At 42.3% G+C, this 14,090-nt stretch overlaps 1 protein-coding gene across 4 annotated transcripts in view; it reads left to right on the top strand.

Moving 5' to 3' along the window:
* Positions 1-630: 630 nt before the first annotated feature.
* MAST4 (microtubule associated serine/threonine kinase family member 4) overlaps positions 631-14,090 on the top strand; it is a 221,933-nt gene continuing 208,473 nt past the window's right edge. For all 4 annotated transcript variants that reach the window (XM_081945100.1, XM_081945101.1, XM_081945102.1 and 1 more), the window contains exon 1: positions 631-1,441. In XM_081945100.1, coding sequence (XP_081801226.1) covers positions 956-1,441 — 486 coding nt within the window. In that variant the 5' untranslated portion in view covers positions 631-955. The remainder of the gene's footprint in view (positions 1,442-14,090) is intronic.

A 14,090-nucleotide genomic window follows, 5' to 3' on the forward strand; every position in this document is an offset into this window, starting at 1 on the left:
AGACATCCATACTTATAATTTCATTGAAACCTTGTCCAGAATGAGTGGCTATTCTATTTGGGAAGGCTCAGAAGGGATGACCTCCCAATTCAGGTGCTGTGACAGATTTGCAAACAAACAAACAAATTGATAAAGCTGCTCCCGTTGTTCCACTCCGGAATGCATTTAGTTAAATCCAAAGGAAATGGGATACCTGAAAAAATTCAGTATCGCTGATGCTCTCTGCAGCTTTCTTAATAAGAACATCACAACGGTCTGTTATGGAGGACTTCTCAGTCTAAGCCTCCTACCTGGGATTTCCAGGTGTCGTTTTGGAGGCTTCGGACTCTGGGAGATCTAAGGACCCTCCCTAAACATAAACTATCCGGGCGGGCAGCCCATTTTTAAAGACGACCCAGCTTCAGAAGTCAGCCCTATTTACACGTCCAACAGGGGCGTGCTCCGACTTCAGGGCGGCCGTTCTCCCGTGGCCGGCGACTGCTGCGCCTACCGCTTTCGTGCTCCCGTGTTACCTGCTGCTTCCCGCTCACCCGGCTCAGGATTACCTCCCCCACCCTCTTCAGCAGGCCCGCCCATCATTGCCGCCGCCCTCGCCATTGGCTGTCTGGACAGCCCATCCACCTCGCCTATTGCCAGGAGGCGGGTCCGCGAAAGGCAAGAGACGCCTCCCGGGCTGTCGGAGGAGCGGCTTGCGCGCCGAGAGCTCCCCTGCAGCCCGCGCAGAGTTTCCCAGCCGCTGGCGTCAGCGAAGGCGGCCGAGGTGGGATGTTGCTGCCACCGGGCGAAGTCCCGGTCTAGCGGGGCACGGCGGCGGCGGCTCGGCTGGCGGTTTTCCCTTTCCGGAGGAGGATGCCTCCGGTATTGATGCCGCCGGCGGAGGCGGCCGGCTGACTTTCTCCTCCGACCCACCCAAGGCGGTGGCGGCGGTCTTCCCTCCACACTTAGAGGGGCGGCGATGGGCAAGAAAGTTTCCGCGCCGGCAGCGGCGGCAAAGGAGGAGGCTGAGCGGAGAGATGAGGGAGGCCAGCGACTCTCGCCCTCTTCTTCTTCTTCTTCTTCTTCTTCTTCCTCCTCTTCCAGCTCCGGCTCGTCCCCCTCGTCGTCAGACTCCCAAACTCTTTCCGAAGAAGGCGAAGCCGGCTCGGCCGCCCCTCCAGCCAGCCGGGGCGCTTTCCAGCGGGCGGATCCCCACCGACGCGGCGGTACCTCCGAGCCGCAGCGGCCAGGAGGGGAAGCGCCGGGCGGCCCCGCGACGTTGCCCTCGGTGCCCCCTCGCGCCGGGAAGGAAGGAGGCGAGGTGGAAAAGGAGGGATGCGTGGACGGCCGGCGTGAGAGCGAGGAAGAAGAGGACGACTCGGGGAATCCGGGAGGTCTGGATGGCTGCGGGGGCGCCCGCCCGCGTCCCGAGACGGATGCCTCGCTTGAGGAGCAAGACGAGGAGGTGGGAGAGATCAGGGTTTGGAGGGGCGGGCGGCGCAGGGAGAGGGCTGCGGGGCGGTTGTGTCCCCCCCCCGACACCCCGAAAAGAGCGGGGGGATCCAGGCTGGCTCCTTCCGCCTAGCGGTGGTTGCCCGAGGCCAGCGATGACGGGCGTCGTGGCGGGTGGGGGAATGACCTGGCTTGGCTGAGGGAGGGAGGGAGGGCAGGAGAAAGCCACCGCCGGCCGCGGCTGCCCTGCCTGGCTCCTTCGGGGCGCCGGGAAGAGGCTGCCAAGGGCGGGATCCCTGCCGCGTGTTGACGGTCGGGTGAGCCTCTTCCTAATTGCCTGAGTGGGCTGTGTGTTTGTACGGGGCGTTTCTCCTTAATTACCCTTGAAACCGACCACAAATGAGGCTCCTGGAATCGCTTCTCCGCCTCTCCGGGCTGGGCTCGGTGCCCGCGGACCGCGGTTGTCTTCTTCCACTCAGGTGGAGCTTGTTGAAAGGGGAGAGGGGGGAAGGCGGCGGTCGCGGCCGCCCCGCTTAGATAGGGTGGGGACGGTGGTCCCCGCGACGGCCGGAGGGGCGAGTCCTTTCCTTCCACGCTTGGGGGCGCTTTGGGCTCGGCGCTTCGGGGACGTTTCTTGGGCGCCCAGGCTCCTCGGGAAACGGGATAATGCTTCCTAGAAGGCTTTTTGCAAGGAAAAGCGGGCTTGTCTCGGGAATTTCCAGGGCTACCTTCCAGGGAGGAAGTGGTAAATTCCACGTAAAGTCAGCGTAAGGCATAAATACAAGACTCCAGTGAAGGTTTAGGTACTTTCTGTGGAGTGAGGCTCCAGGGAGTCCTGAGAGGTGGATGATATTGGCCAACGGACCTGAAATTGAGGTGTGGACATCTTTTAAATGCAAACAAACAAGCACTGCTTAGAAGATGAACTGCCGTACTGGCTCGCAGGCTTAAAATACACTTCGACGTGTTTTCTGTCTCCCCATTGTAGAGAAAAACTGAGAAAGTAGGGAGAGAGAATTTAAGGCTCAATCCTGATAAAAATAAAAACCTCTAGTAAAACATCATCACATCCATGCAATTTGTGTGTTGGGAGAGGACCTTTTGGCTCCTGGTCCCACTTGGAGAGCATACAACCTAGTAGACTTAAGGTGGCCCACTGTTTGAAGAAGGGCTGATTAGAATGTAAACCAACAACATACAGTTATGCATATTTTCATTCTGATTGAAATTACCTTTCCTCCCCCTGCGGAATTAGATCTGTGAATTGATTTACAGAAGATTTGTTTATCAGATGCTTCAGAGTTATGGCTTTTCATAGGATATATTCTGATGGCTATAAACAGGAAGTGTCAAGCCTTAAATGCCTTGTTATGGCTGTAGAAAGGCAATTAGTTGATTATTTTTTTGCATGAGTGAAAACTGTGTCTTTTGGTTGTTGGCACAACTGACATATTTGCTATGAGAAACTGGTTTTTATTTTAAGTGCCCTGAGGATAGTAGGTTTCAATTTTCCCCACAGTGTGCGTCTACTTTGCCATTTCTTTCTCCTGATTACAGATTTCCCACTTGTAGCCTGGAATTTCTTCATCACCTCCTATGGAGTTACCAGTCAGAGCTCTCATCACTTAGCTTTTTGAAATTGGTTAACGTTGGCCAAGTTTTCCCAAGTTATAATTACATGTCAGTCATGAAACATCTTATAGGACCTGATTCCACACTAAACACTAAACATTAATGCCTATTTCTTAAACAGCAGAAAATGGGAATCTTCTAGTACAGTGTCTTCAATTTACACACTTCAGAATGAATTGTGTTTATTGATCAACTTACACACAGCTTTCCCTAGAATTTGAACAAAAATTAACCTTGCTTTTTAGAATTTATACCTGTTTATACATTGTGTTTTGCCATAGCTATTGGATAAACCATAACCTTGGTTTGCATGACACATTAGACCCGTGATGGCGTGCCATAGGTGGCATGCAGAGCTATATTTGCCAGCATGCAAGCGGTCTGCTCTGGCCCGCATGTGTGTGCTGGCTAGCTGATTTTCAGCTTTCTGGAGCGCCAGGAGAGTCCGTTTTCTCCAGGCTTCAGGAATGCCTCCAGAGCCTGGGGAGGGCAAAAAACCAGACCCAACGGGCCAATTAGAAGTTCAGAAACCATACATTTCTGGCTTTCTTAGGCCCCCTGGGGGGCTGTGGGAGGCCGTTTTTGTCCTCCCCAGGCTTCAGGAAAGCTTCCGGAGCCTGGGGAGGTGAAACACCCCCCTACGGGGAGTCATGCGCACATGCATTGGGGGGGGGGTCACGCATGCCTGAACAGGTGGGTGGAGAACATTGAGTTGTGGGTGTGGGCACGCACATGCACGCAATAGCATGCGCATACACAATTTTGGCACACCTTTAGAAAAAGGTTCACCCTCACTGCATTAGACCATGGGTGTCAAATTCAATCGCATTTCATGATGTATCATGAGTTTTTGCCTTTGGGAAGCTGGGGTGGGCGCGACCTACATATGACACATCCAGCCTACGGGCTGCCAGTTTGACATGCCTGCATTAGACATAGATTACAACCAAGAAAGGCTAGTTTCACCAAAACCAAGCCAATCATTTATAACTTAGTGGGTTCACTGAATCAAGACAGTGTCAAAAACATGCTACATACTCATGCTGCAGTAATCTTGGAAGATTTGGGTGATGTGGATTAATGACTGGCTTTGTAATTGACAGATCTGTTGAATGTAATATGCCTGGACATGCTCTTTGTACATTTGAACTTGCTACTTCTCTAAATGCCTATAAAACAATGTAGAGTCTTCTTAAGGGGAGAACAAAGGATAGGGCCACAATGGAGGTTTTCCCCCAAGTTAGGGACGAGAGGTTGGATGGGCTGAATTGTTCCTTGGAGTTAGATATTGTCTTTTCCTAATGTGGAGTAATAAATATGATGTGTAAACAAATACCAGGGCTATATATTTTTACAGCAAATGTCCTGAGTGCAGTAATGGATGTTTGCAATAGTAGCGAATATCTGTAGCTCGGGTGTAGGATAGGAGTGAAAGTTTGTTCTCCTAGCTTGTGGGTTGGTTTCCAAACATTTCGTTACAAGGCTAGGTAACATCTTCAGTGGAGTTTAGGGGATGTCAGTGTTCTTCTGTTTATAAGGGCTTCAGATGTAGGTGTGTGTCAACTGAGGATCTTATGATAAGGAGGTTACATTAGGTCGGGGTCATTGGGAGGTGAATTGCTGGTGAGAGGATTGCATGGGTTGTTTGAGGGTCAGTGCTGTCTCTGGTTGGCTGTGTGGTTGCTTTGGATCTGAGGGGTTCACAGTTGTAGGTTAATGTGTCTGTTGATGAAATTGCTTGTGGAATGCCAGGTTTAGATGAACTCACAAGTGTGACAGGTGTAGTGCGGCTGATGTTTTTTGGTTGCTCCAGCCAAACTGGTGCTGTTTGGTGTCAGTGCGGGAAGAGATTAAAGATTTGGGATAGTGGCATTTGATTGCCAGCCGATGTTTGTAGATCCTGGTTTTTAATTGTCATGATTGTCCAGCGTACAGTAGAATTGGTTGTACTGGTTACAGTTGGTTTTGTAGGTTATATTGTTTCTTTCATCCTTCTGTATCTTTGGTTCTGGATAATCCCTGGCAGAGTGTGGCTGGGGGTTTCTGGACTATTGCTATTCTTAGGGGTTGGGGGATTCTGGCTGTCATTTCCAATACCCCTTTTGGGTACGGTAGGATTAGTTTTTGGGTGGTGGTTGGTTGTGTGGTGTGTTGTGGTTTAGGTGCTGTGTGTCAGAATATGAAGTTTTTGAGATAGTCATTACAGAGAAAGATATCCAGCAGAGCCAGCCATTTCTTTTCTGCTTTTCTTAGTGTTAGCCCTTCTGAAGAGTGTTGGGACATAGCTTCTTTTGTGTGCAGTGGGGTGGTTGCTTGCAAAGCTGAGGATCTGGTCCATATGCATGGGTTTGTGGTAAATGCAGGTTTCCAATTCTCCGTGGTCTAGCCTCCTTATGTTGATGTCAACAAATGGAAGTCTGTGGTCTGTTTCTTCTTCATGTGTGAATTTGATCACAGGGGATGTTATTGAGTAGGCGATGTCTTTCTTCAATTTGGGAGCATTTGATGATGATGAAAGTGTCATCAAAATAGCATGTCCAGAATTTTGGTTGGATGGTGAGTAGAAATATGTATTTGAGTCATTGCATGACCACTTTTGATATTAGGTCTGATATGGGTGATCCCATTAGGGTACTTTTACATGCTTATATAGATTTTCTCATTGAACTTGTGTTGGGGCATAGATACAGGAGTATGAACATGGAGTGTTCTGTAGTGGCATCATATTTGTGGGTATGATATTTAGGGAGTAGGTGGTGTATGGTTTATTTAGCTAGGTCAATGGCAATCACGGTGAAGAGAGTGGTGATATCAAATGAGACCATGATTTCTTCCTTGTTAATCTTGGTATGTTTGATACATTGGAGAAATTGTTCTGGGCAGTTTATTGAGTGGTTTAGTCATTGACCAGGTGCCTGAGTTTCCTCTGAAGGGTTTCTGCTAGTTTGTATATCGGTGTTCCAGATAGAGTCACAATTGGACCTAAAGGAATCCCGTCCTTGTGTATTTTGTTGTAATGGATATTAAAATGATTATTTAAGTCAGCTCGTTTGGTTTTATGGCTGTTAATATTTTCAGAAGTTTGACCACTAAACCTACAATATGTTTGAATTTTCTTTAAGAGCTGCAACTTCATTAGATTTCTCAATGAAAAAATGAATGTTTAGTATTTCAAATGAAAAGCATATTTGTTTTGTTTTCCATTACTTTAGTCCTTCCCACATTCTTATCCAGCTTAAAATGGATAACAGATCAATGGAATCTGGTGTCACATTGGAGGAAGTTCATGCTGATGTGATAACTTTAGTGTCTTGCTTCATAAATTAGTGATTTCTTTTTCTGGGTATAGAATTTTATTCTGTCTGCATTAATTATTTGAGGTCACTTTGCAGCTTGGTAACACGCAGTTACAATTGTGTACTTTTAAGTCAGCACATTTGCTTTAGCTGAAACTGAGCTATAAATGTTCCTTCTGAGGGCATTCTGAGATATCAGATATAAACAAACCAGTATGTACACAGAACAAAATGTTTTCTCGGTTTAAATAGAATTATCAAACTTTGCCTACTCCAAAAAAATCTGAAAGAGCATTTCTTATGTCAAGGAAAAAATATTTGCCTACCAGTGTTAACAAAAGTGTATTAAATGTAAAGCATTACATTCTAATACTAAACATTACTATCGGAAATAGAAGAACTTAAAACAGAGAAGCTATTTGTTCATAACTTCATTAATTCAAATCTGACTAGAGTTCTTATAAATATGGATTTCAGGAATGTATGTTCATGTATTTCTATGACCTTATTTTGTGCTAATCTATTAATGTCTAGTAACCTATGTATATGGAAGGAATTCTATAATGCATCTTTATCTGGTATGCTGTAATTCACTCTAAAGGGGACTACTGCTATACTTACTATAAATATTTGTAGTAAAATTTTAAATGTAACTCCTATTGCATATTTGATTTAAAACATGAATCGTAATCTAAAGAGTGAAAACTTTTGAATTAGAATAAAGTATGTGAATAATTGCTTCATGCTTGCGTATAAAGTAATGTAGTGTATCATATGAATTAAGTTTTAGCACTGGGAAAGTAGTTGAAAGTATTGAGGAGAAGACTTACATTTTCTCAACATTAGGTAGAAGACCACCATAAGTCCTCGGTGAAATGGATTTATAAATGATTAATTCAGCTGTGAGAGCTGAAAGAAGTATAATATTTGTTCATTACAGATATAATTGTATATGGTTACAAAAACTAGAATATAATAGCAACATGATTTCTTGAAGATGGGGTTATTTTGGAGTATCTGAAGTTAACAACTAGGGTTGAACCAAATTTAAAGGCAAATGCTTTGTATGCATCAGGCGTGAATATAGGACTTGTCTATAGCTCCCTAAACTATGGTATATATGTTTTTTTCCTGTGATTGGGTAGCAATTGTATTGCTGTAAGAAATTGCTATGTTTTTACATTCTTACTTTCCAAACATTTTTTGCCTTTGAATATATATATGTGATGTCGTAATACAAGTACAAAACATTTGTCTTGGTTGACACTTGGTCATTTGTTTTAGCATAATTTTTATATGAAAAAATAAATGTACAAGTATGTATAAAGCATAGCTAGACGTGCTGTTAACATGGGGATAAAAACTGGTACTTATAATATTTGAGTATTAGATTTTTCTCTTCTAAGCAATAATCCAACCCATCATTTTGAAAGCATCTTGGAGGAAGAAGATAAATACTAGGAAATGTAAGGAGCTTGCAATCTGGAGAAAAGAATAAGTCTTTGTTTCTACTCTGTGTACTAATAAATGCAGGATCTACGTGGAACTAAGATCTAATGTACATGTTTGGTACTCATATAATCAATTTCTGAATTATGTTTGGTTAATAAACCATTATTGTCTGAGTTCATTTTTTTCCTTGCTAATATACAAGTTTCAAAAATATAGTAGTGAGTATTAAAATGTGGTTTGCGAACTATCAGTGAACTATAGCAAAATAAACAACATTATGCTTAGCATAATTTTCAAAATCAGTTGATACAGTGATCTTGTTTTTTTATGTAACAATACTTGCCTTAGGAAGTAAATGTACCCTCAATTTGTTAAACGTAGAGAATTCAGTTGATTTACAACTGTTAGTGATTGTTCAAAATTACAACGTCACCGAAAAAGGGACTTACGACCATTTTTCGCACTGTTGTAGCATTCTTATGGTCATGTGATCAAAATTTGGATACTTGGCAAGTGACTCATATTTATGAGAATTGCAGTCATGTGATCCAGAGTCATGTGATCCCCCTTTTTGACTTTCTTACAAGCGAAGTCAATGGGGGAAGCCAGATTCACTTAGCAACCATGTTACTAACTTAACAGCTGCAGTGATTCACTTAACAATGATGGCAAGAAAGGTAGTAAAATGGGGCAAAACGTACTTTACAACTGTCTCGCTTAGCAACTTAAATTTTGGGCTCAGTTGTGGTCATAACTTGAGGACTACATGTAATATTATGCCCATTGTCAATGACAATTTGTAAGGAAAATAACCTACATATGGAACAGCTACGGTGACACAGTTAATAAATGTTTTTCTTAGCAACATAAATGGGCTCAAATATACTCATAAGTCAAGGACAACTTCTTTAAAAGGATGACCTATCATAGGGGTGTCACATTCAAGGCCCGGAGGCCAGATCTGGCCCACATGTTGCTTAGGTCTGGCCCCTGGGCCTTGAGTGTGACACCCCCTGTAATAGGTCATCCTTTTAAATAAGTTGTAAACCTCTGAAACTGCTTGATGATCAGGTACAAGAAATGAAAGTTAATACTTTGCTTCAGGTGTGGTTTCAAATAATATATGAATGAATACAGGTAGTCCTCGACTTATGAGTATATTTGAGCACATTTATGTTGCTAAGCAAAACATTTGTTAACTGTGTCACCATAGCTGTTCAATATGTAGGTTATTTTCCTTACAATAATGAAAAAGTAACTTTTTTGACCTATTCTCACATTTATGATTTGCAGGTCTGTAAAGCAAAAAACAAAAAACCCTGAAGTAATCTGTGTAGTTATAGTTTCACTTAGCAATTTTGCTTAATGACCTAGTTGCCAGTTCCAATTGTGATTGCTAAACGAGAACTACCAATACTGAAACAAGTATACCAATACTGAAAAAAGGAGACTTAAAAGAGCTGGTGAAGGATTGTATAATATCTTTAATTTTACATTCCGGTAAAATAATGTTTAGGATAATCTACATGAATTAGACCTTTACATGGTACCAACAGTAAAGTAACCAATAGTCAAGAAATACTCTGCAGACTACTGGTGTACTTGATAGAATAGCAGCAAAATAAAAATAACCTGTAGAGTTAAATTGGTAAAGATATTTATAGTGATATTTTATGCCCAGAAAAAAGAATTGGGCAGGCAGTGGTTTCCCCTGCCACAGTATGAAAATGAAAGTTAGACTTTGAAAAAAAATGAAAGCAAGAATATTAATACTTTGAAATTTTGGTATTGGAGAAGATTCTGGGAAATATCATAGACAGCCAACAAAATTAATTAGCCCAAATCAGCCCAGAGTTCTCAAGGCACAAATGGCAGGCTCAAATTATTGTTCTTATGGAGCATTGTGCAAAAATGTAACAGAAATGCTCCAATGCTGGGAATGGCGAAAGGAAAAGAATAGGAGTTGTCTTACGATCTCAGTTGGAGAGACATCATGAAATAACTTACTGTGAACAAAAGAGAAGCTTACCTGACTATTGCATCTGGTTGGCTAAAGCCCGTTTCCTTAAATAAAGAACTTAAGAAAAATGCATATGTTTTTATAGATACACCATGTGTATCTTTACAAACTTTGAAACAGCAAGCTTGAGAAAAGTTTGGATCTGGAAAAATGTTACCTTGATGTGAAAGATAGTAGATGAAGTATTGACAATGCGGAAGAAGTGAGTGGGCCTTTTGGGGGAGAAGAACTTTTTAAAAATCCAGAGAAAGAGGAAATAAATTTTGTTTGGTATAAGATGCGGCAGTGATAAATTCTGACTTTCAAGATTCTGCTATTCTACTTTGAGCTGTGGTGGCCCAGTGGTTAGAGTGCAGTACTGCAGGCTATTTCTGCTGATTACCCATTGCCTGCAGTTTAGCAGATCAGATCTCACCAGGCTCAAGGTTGACTCAGCCTTCCATCCTTCCGAAGTGGGTAAAATGAGGAGCCAGATTGTTGGGGGCAATATGCAATATGCCGACTCTGTATACCACTTAGAGAGGGCTGGAAAGCACTATGAAGCGGTATATAAGTCTAAGTGCTATTGCGTATTGCTATTGCTAAAATCACAAGCACTCCTAGAATATCTGCTATGCTTGGGTGGTGTAAAAAATGCCGACTTAATTTAAAAACCAAAACAATTGGAGATAGTTGAAGCAAAGTATCTTTATTGGCATGGACATGTACAGTTGTCAGTGGCTTCCTCATCAAAGTATTCAAAGAAAGTAAGGAAAGTTTGTTATATAGGAAAGATTACGAAAATTGCTGTAAATAGGTTACAGCAGGGGTGTCCAAACTTGGGAACTTTAAGACGTGTGGACTTCAACTCCCAGAATTCCCCAGCCAGCCATGCTGGCTGGGGAATTCTGGGAGTTGAAGTCCACACGTCTTAAAGTTCCCAAGTTTGGACACCCCTGGGTTACAGCAATTGAGGCCCAAATTTGTGTTGCTACGTGAAACACTTGTTAAGTGAATTTTGCCCATTTTATGACATTTCTTGACACAGTTGTTAAGTGAATCACTGCAGTTCTTAAGGTAGTGACACAGCTGTTAAGTGAGTCTGGCTTCCCCATTGACTTTGCTAGTCAGAAGGTTGCAAAAGGGGAACACATGACTCCCAGGACACTGTAACCATCATAAACATGAGTCGGTTGCCAAGCGTCTGAAACGGTCATAAGTATGAAAAATGGTCCTAAGTCACTTTTTCCCCATGCTGTTGTAAATTTGAATGGTCACTAAATGAACTGTTGTAAGTCAAGGACTACCTGCACTGCCTTTTTTCATGCCATTAGGAAAGATAACAATCTGGTTTCTTGTCTGTCTCCTTTATAGGAGACAGTTGTTTATTTGGGAAGTGATTTTATTCACCCCAAGGGCATCTTCAATGCCATGCATACTATTATAATTTCTTCACCCCACCCACTTTGAAGGGTTGGCTTTTGATTAGAACAACAGCTGAATCTCCCAGAATCAATCCCTTTGGTTTAGGATTTCATTGGATCTGGTAAAGTTTGGTGGAATCGTGTCACCGATGAGACCAACCCATTTGGTGCTTTCTGAGATTGCTTTGGACGCTGCTTACTTTTTCACAAAGTCGCACTGTACATATAGCTGCAGAAGAAAACGCATGCATATGAATAATGATGGAAATGTACCTGCCTACCCAAAGCCCATGAGAGAATGAGCTTCAACAGATACTCAAAGGGAGGTTTATATCTAGCCTCAGGTGAAGGAAGGAAAAACTCTTTGATATGGCTCATTCCCTTCCACCACCTCCCTTTCAGTTGCTTTAATTTTTTCCCCCTTCACGATCATAAATGTATGGCAAGAACAATTTTTTTGTTTCTTTCTGAGTTACCCAATATATTTCTCTCTGATTCTTCTATTCTCTGCTTGGCTGTTCATCTTGGTTTGAAAATCTACCTGATAGAAAGAGAGCAGAAGGTAGGAGAATTCCTGAGAGCTTTTGGTGGGCTATCTCTGCAGATACAGGGATGAGGAAATGCTGCTTTGCAAGTGGAAACTAGCTTGGATACTGTTGGCTAAGATCCATTCCCTGGAAAATGAATTCATAATTTTTTTTGAAAGGTTTTCATTTCTAAAGACAAACCTCTGGTGATACATATTCATCATAACACAACAGTTTATGTATTTGAATGATGGCTTGTTGAATGGAAGCTGGAGATTAGCAAGACACCACAATAGCTCTCTACTGTAGCGATGTGTCTACTCAAGTCTTTATCCCATTTCCATTAAACCTGACAATTGTCTGATACCGCTTCAGAGGTCAAGAATTGATAATCCTAAATGTTTATTAATTTATTGAAGAAAACAAATGTCTAAAATCACTTAAGGCTTAAAGTGTGATTGTATTATTTTCATAAAGAATAAATGGGGCAAGTAGCTTATGTGAAAACAATTTTAATAACACAGTGACAGTATGTGTGTTATTGTGTACAATGTGAAGTGTGTTTGTGAATGTTATGATTTAAAGCAATATATTGTCTATACTTTTTTCAAGTAGAATTATTACGTATTTAAAAATACACCACTGAAGCTAAATAAGTTTGCTTAATTTTAAATGGCTTTGTACATATACACATAACACACTTTAAATTTACCTTTTAGTTGGAATTTTAAAATTATTATTTTGATTGCTACTTTAGATTGTCTAAATTAATTCACCGAGTCATAAGATGTGACAAAGTATCATGATAAACAACCTGATGAAATAAACACTCTTCTATTCCATTCTTCTTATCATCTGCACTACTATAACTCTTTTGTTGTCTTCCCTCCTTGTCCTCTAGGACAAATGAATTTGCAGATATTCTAGATAACTAGTTGACAATGACCTATAACTGACTGTAGTACTTCAGCCTTAGAAGAGTAGGAGACTTTAATTTAAAGAGAACACTAAGTTGGCTATTTGTGCCCTAGAACTTGGTCTCCAACCTTTTTGGTACCAGGGACCAGTTTTGTGGAAGACAATTTTTCCACGGAACGGGGAGTTTAGGGATGATTTTGTTTGCACTCACTTGCCTGCTGCTCACTTGCTGGCCCAGTTCTTAACAGCTGTTAGGGACTGATGCTCTAGATTAGCGGTGTCAAAAGCCCAGGGTCTGGATCTGGCCCATGGGACCGCCCTGGAAACAGTGAACGACCGGCCCGTGGTGCCTCTGCCAGAAAAAAATGGAGCACGGGAAGCTGCAACCACCTCCTGCAACCCTGTGTCTCCCCCCCCTCTGTTTTCGCTGGCAGAAGAGTGCAGGAGGCTGTCATGGCCGAAAACAGCCTTGACAAGTGATGTCGAACTGGCCACTCCCTGGTCATGCCCATCCTGGCCACACCCATCCAGACTATGCCACCCCCTGGCCCCCTGAGGTCAAACACAACCCTGATGCAGTCCTCAATGAAATTGAACTTGACACCCCTGCTCTAGATTATATCATGACCAGCCATAAGCATACCAGTCTAGTATCTGATTGTTTGATATGAACGATTAATATGAGCGCTTCCATGGTTAGAGCAGTGGTCCCCAAACTTTACAGCTTGGTGGTCTGGCAGGGGGAAGAGGGGAACATTCCCGCAAGTTGAGCTTTGAAACTGGGCTCTCAGCAGCTCACACAGCCTAGTTCCAATGGGCCATGGTAGTGGATTATGGCCCAGGGATTGGGGATCCCTGCCCTTGAGTATATAGCATTTCTAGGTTGGTGATGCAAGAAACTTCTTTCTTTATGTTCTAAGACTAGAAATAACAATACTTGAAATTGTCTACAGCTTCTGACATATTCTAATCTGGTAGCACAGCCCTACTGAGCATTCTTACATTAATTCAGGTACTATAAACATTTACATTCCTCACTCTTCCCCTGTGTTTTTCATCTTAATATAGAACCAAGATTATTAACATTATAAATTAATATCTATTTTAAAAGTGATAGTGAAAAAATATTGATTCAGAGTGATTAACCTGGATATCCAACCACAAACGATTAGACCATAGCATTAAATTTAGCATAAGCAATAATATAAATGTATGTGTCCCCAGTATCTCAATTGTTCCCCCATACAATTTGGCTGCTTCCAATATCTTTCCCCTTAAATTATATGGAAAAAGCTTGTCAAAAAGAAAGAGAAAAAGGTGTTTCTTATTGGAAGATAAGGTGTTTCATAGCAAGGATATTATCACTGGTAAAGTTTGCTTCCTCTTTCCTTGACCTTTTGCAAAAGAGGAATCT

This window comes from Natrix helvetica, assembly GCF_964273705.1.
Source record: "Natrix helvetica genome assembly, chromosome: 2".
Classification (NCBI taxonomy): domain Eukaryota; kingdom Metazoa; phylum Chordata; class Lepidosauria; order Squamata; family Natricidae; genus Natrix; species Natrix helvetica.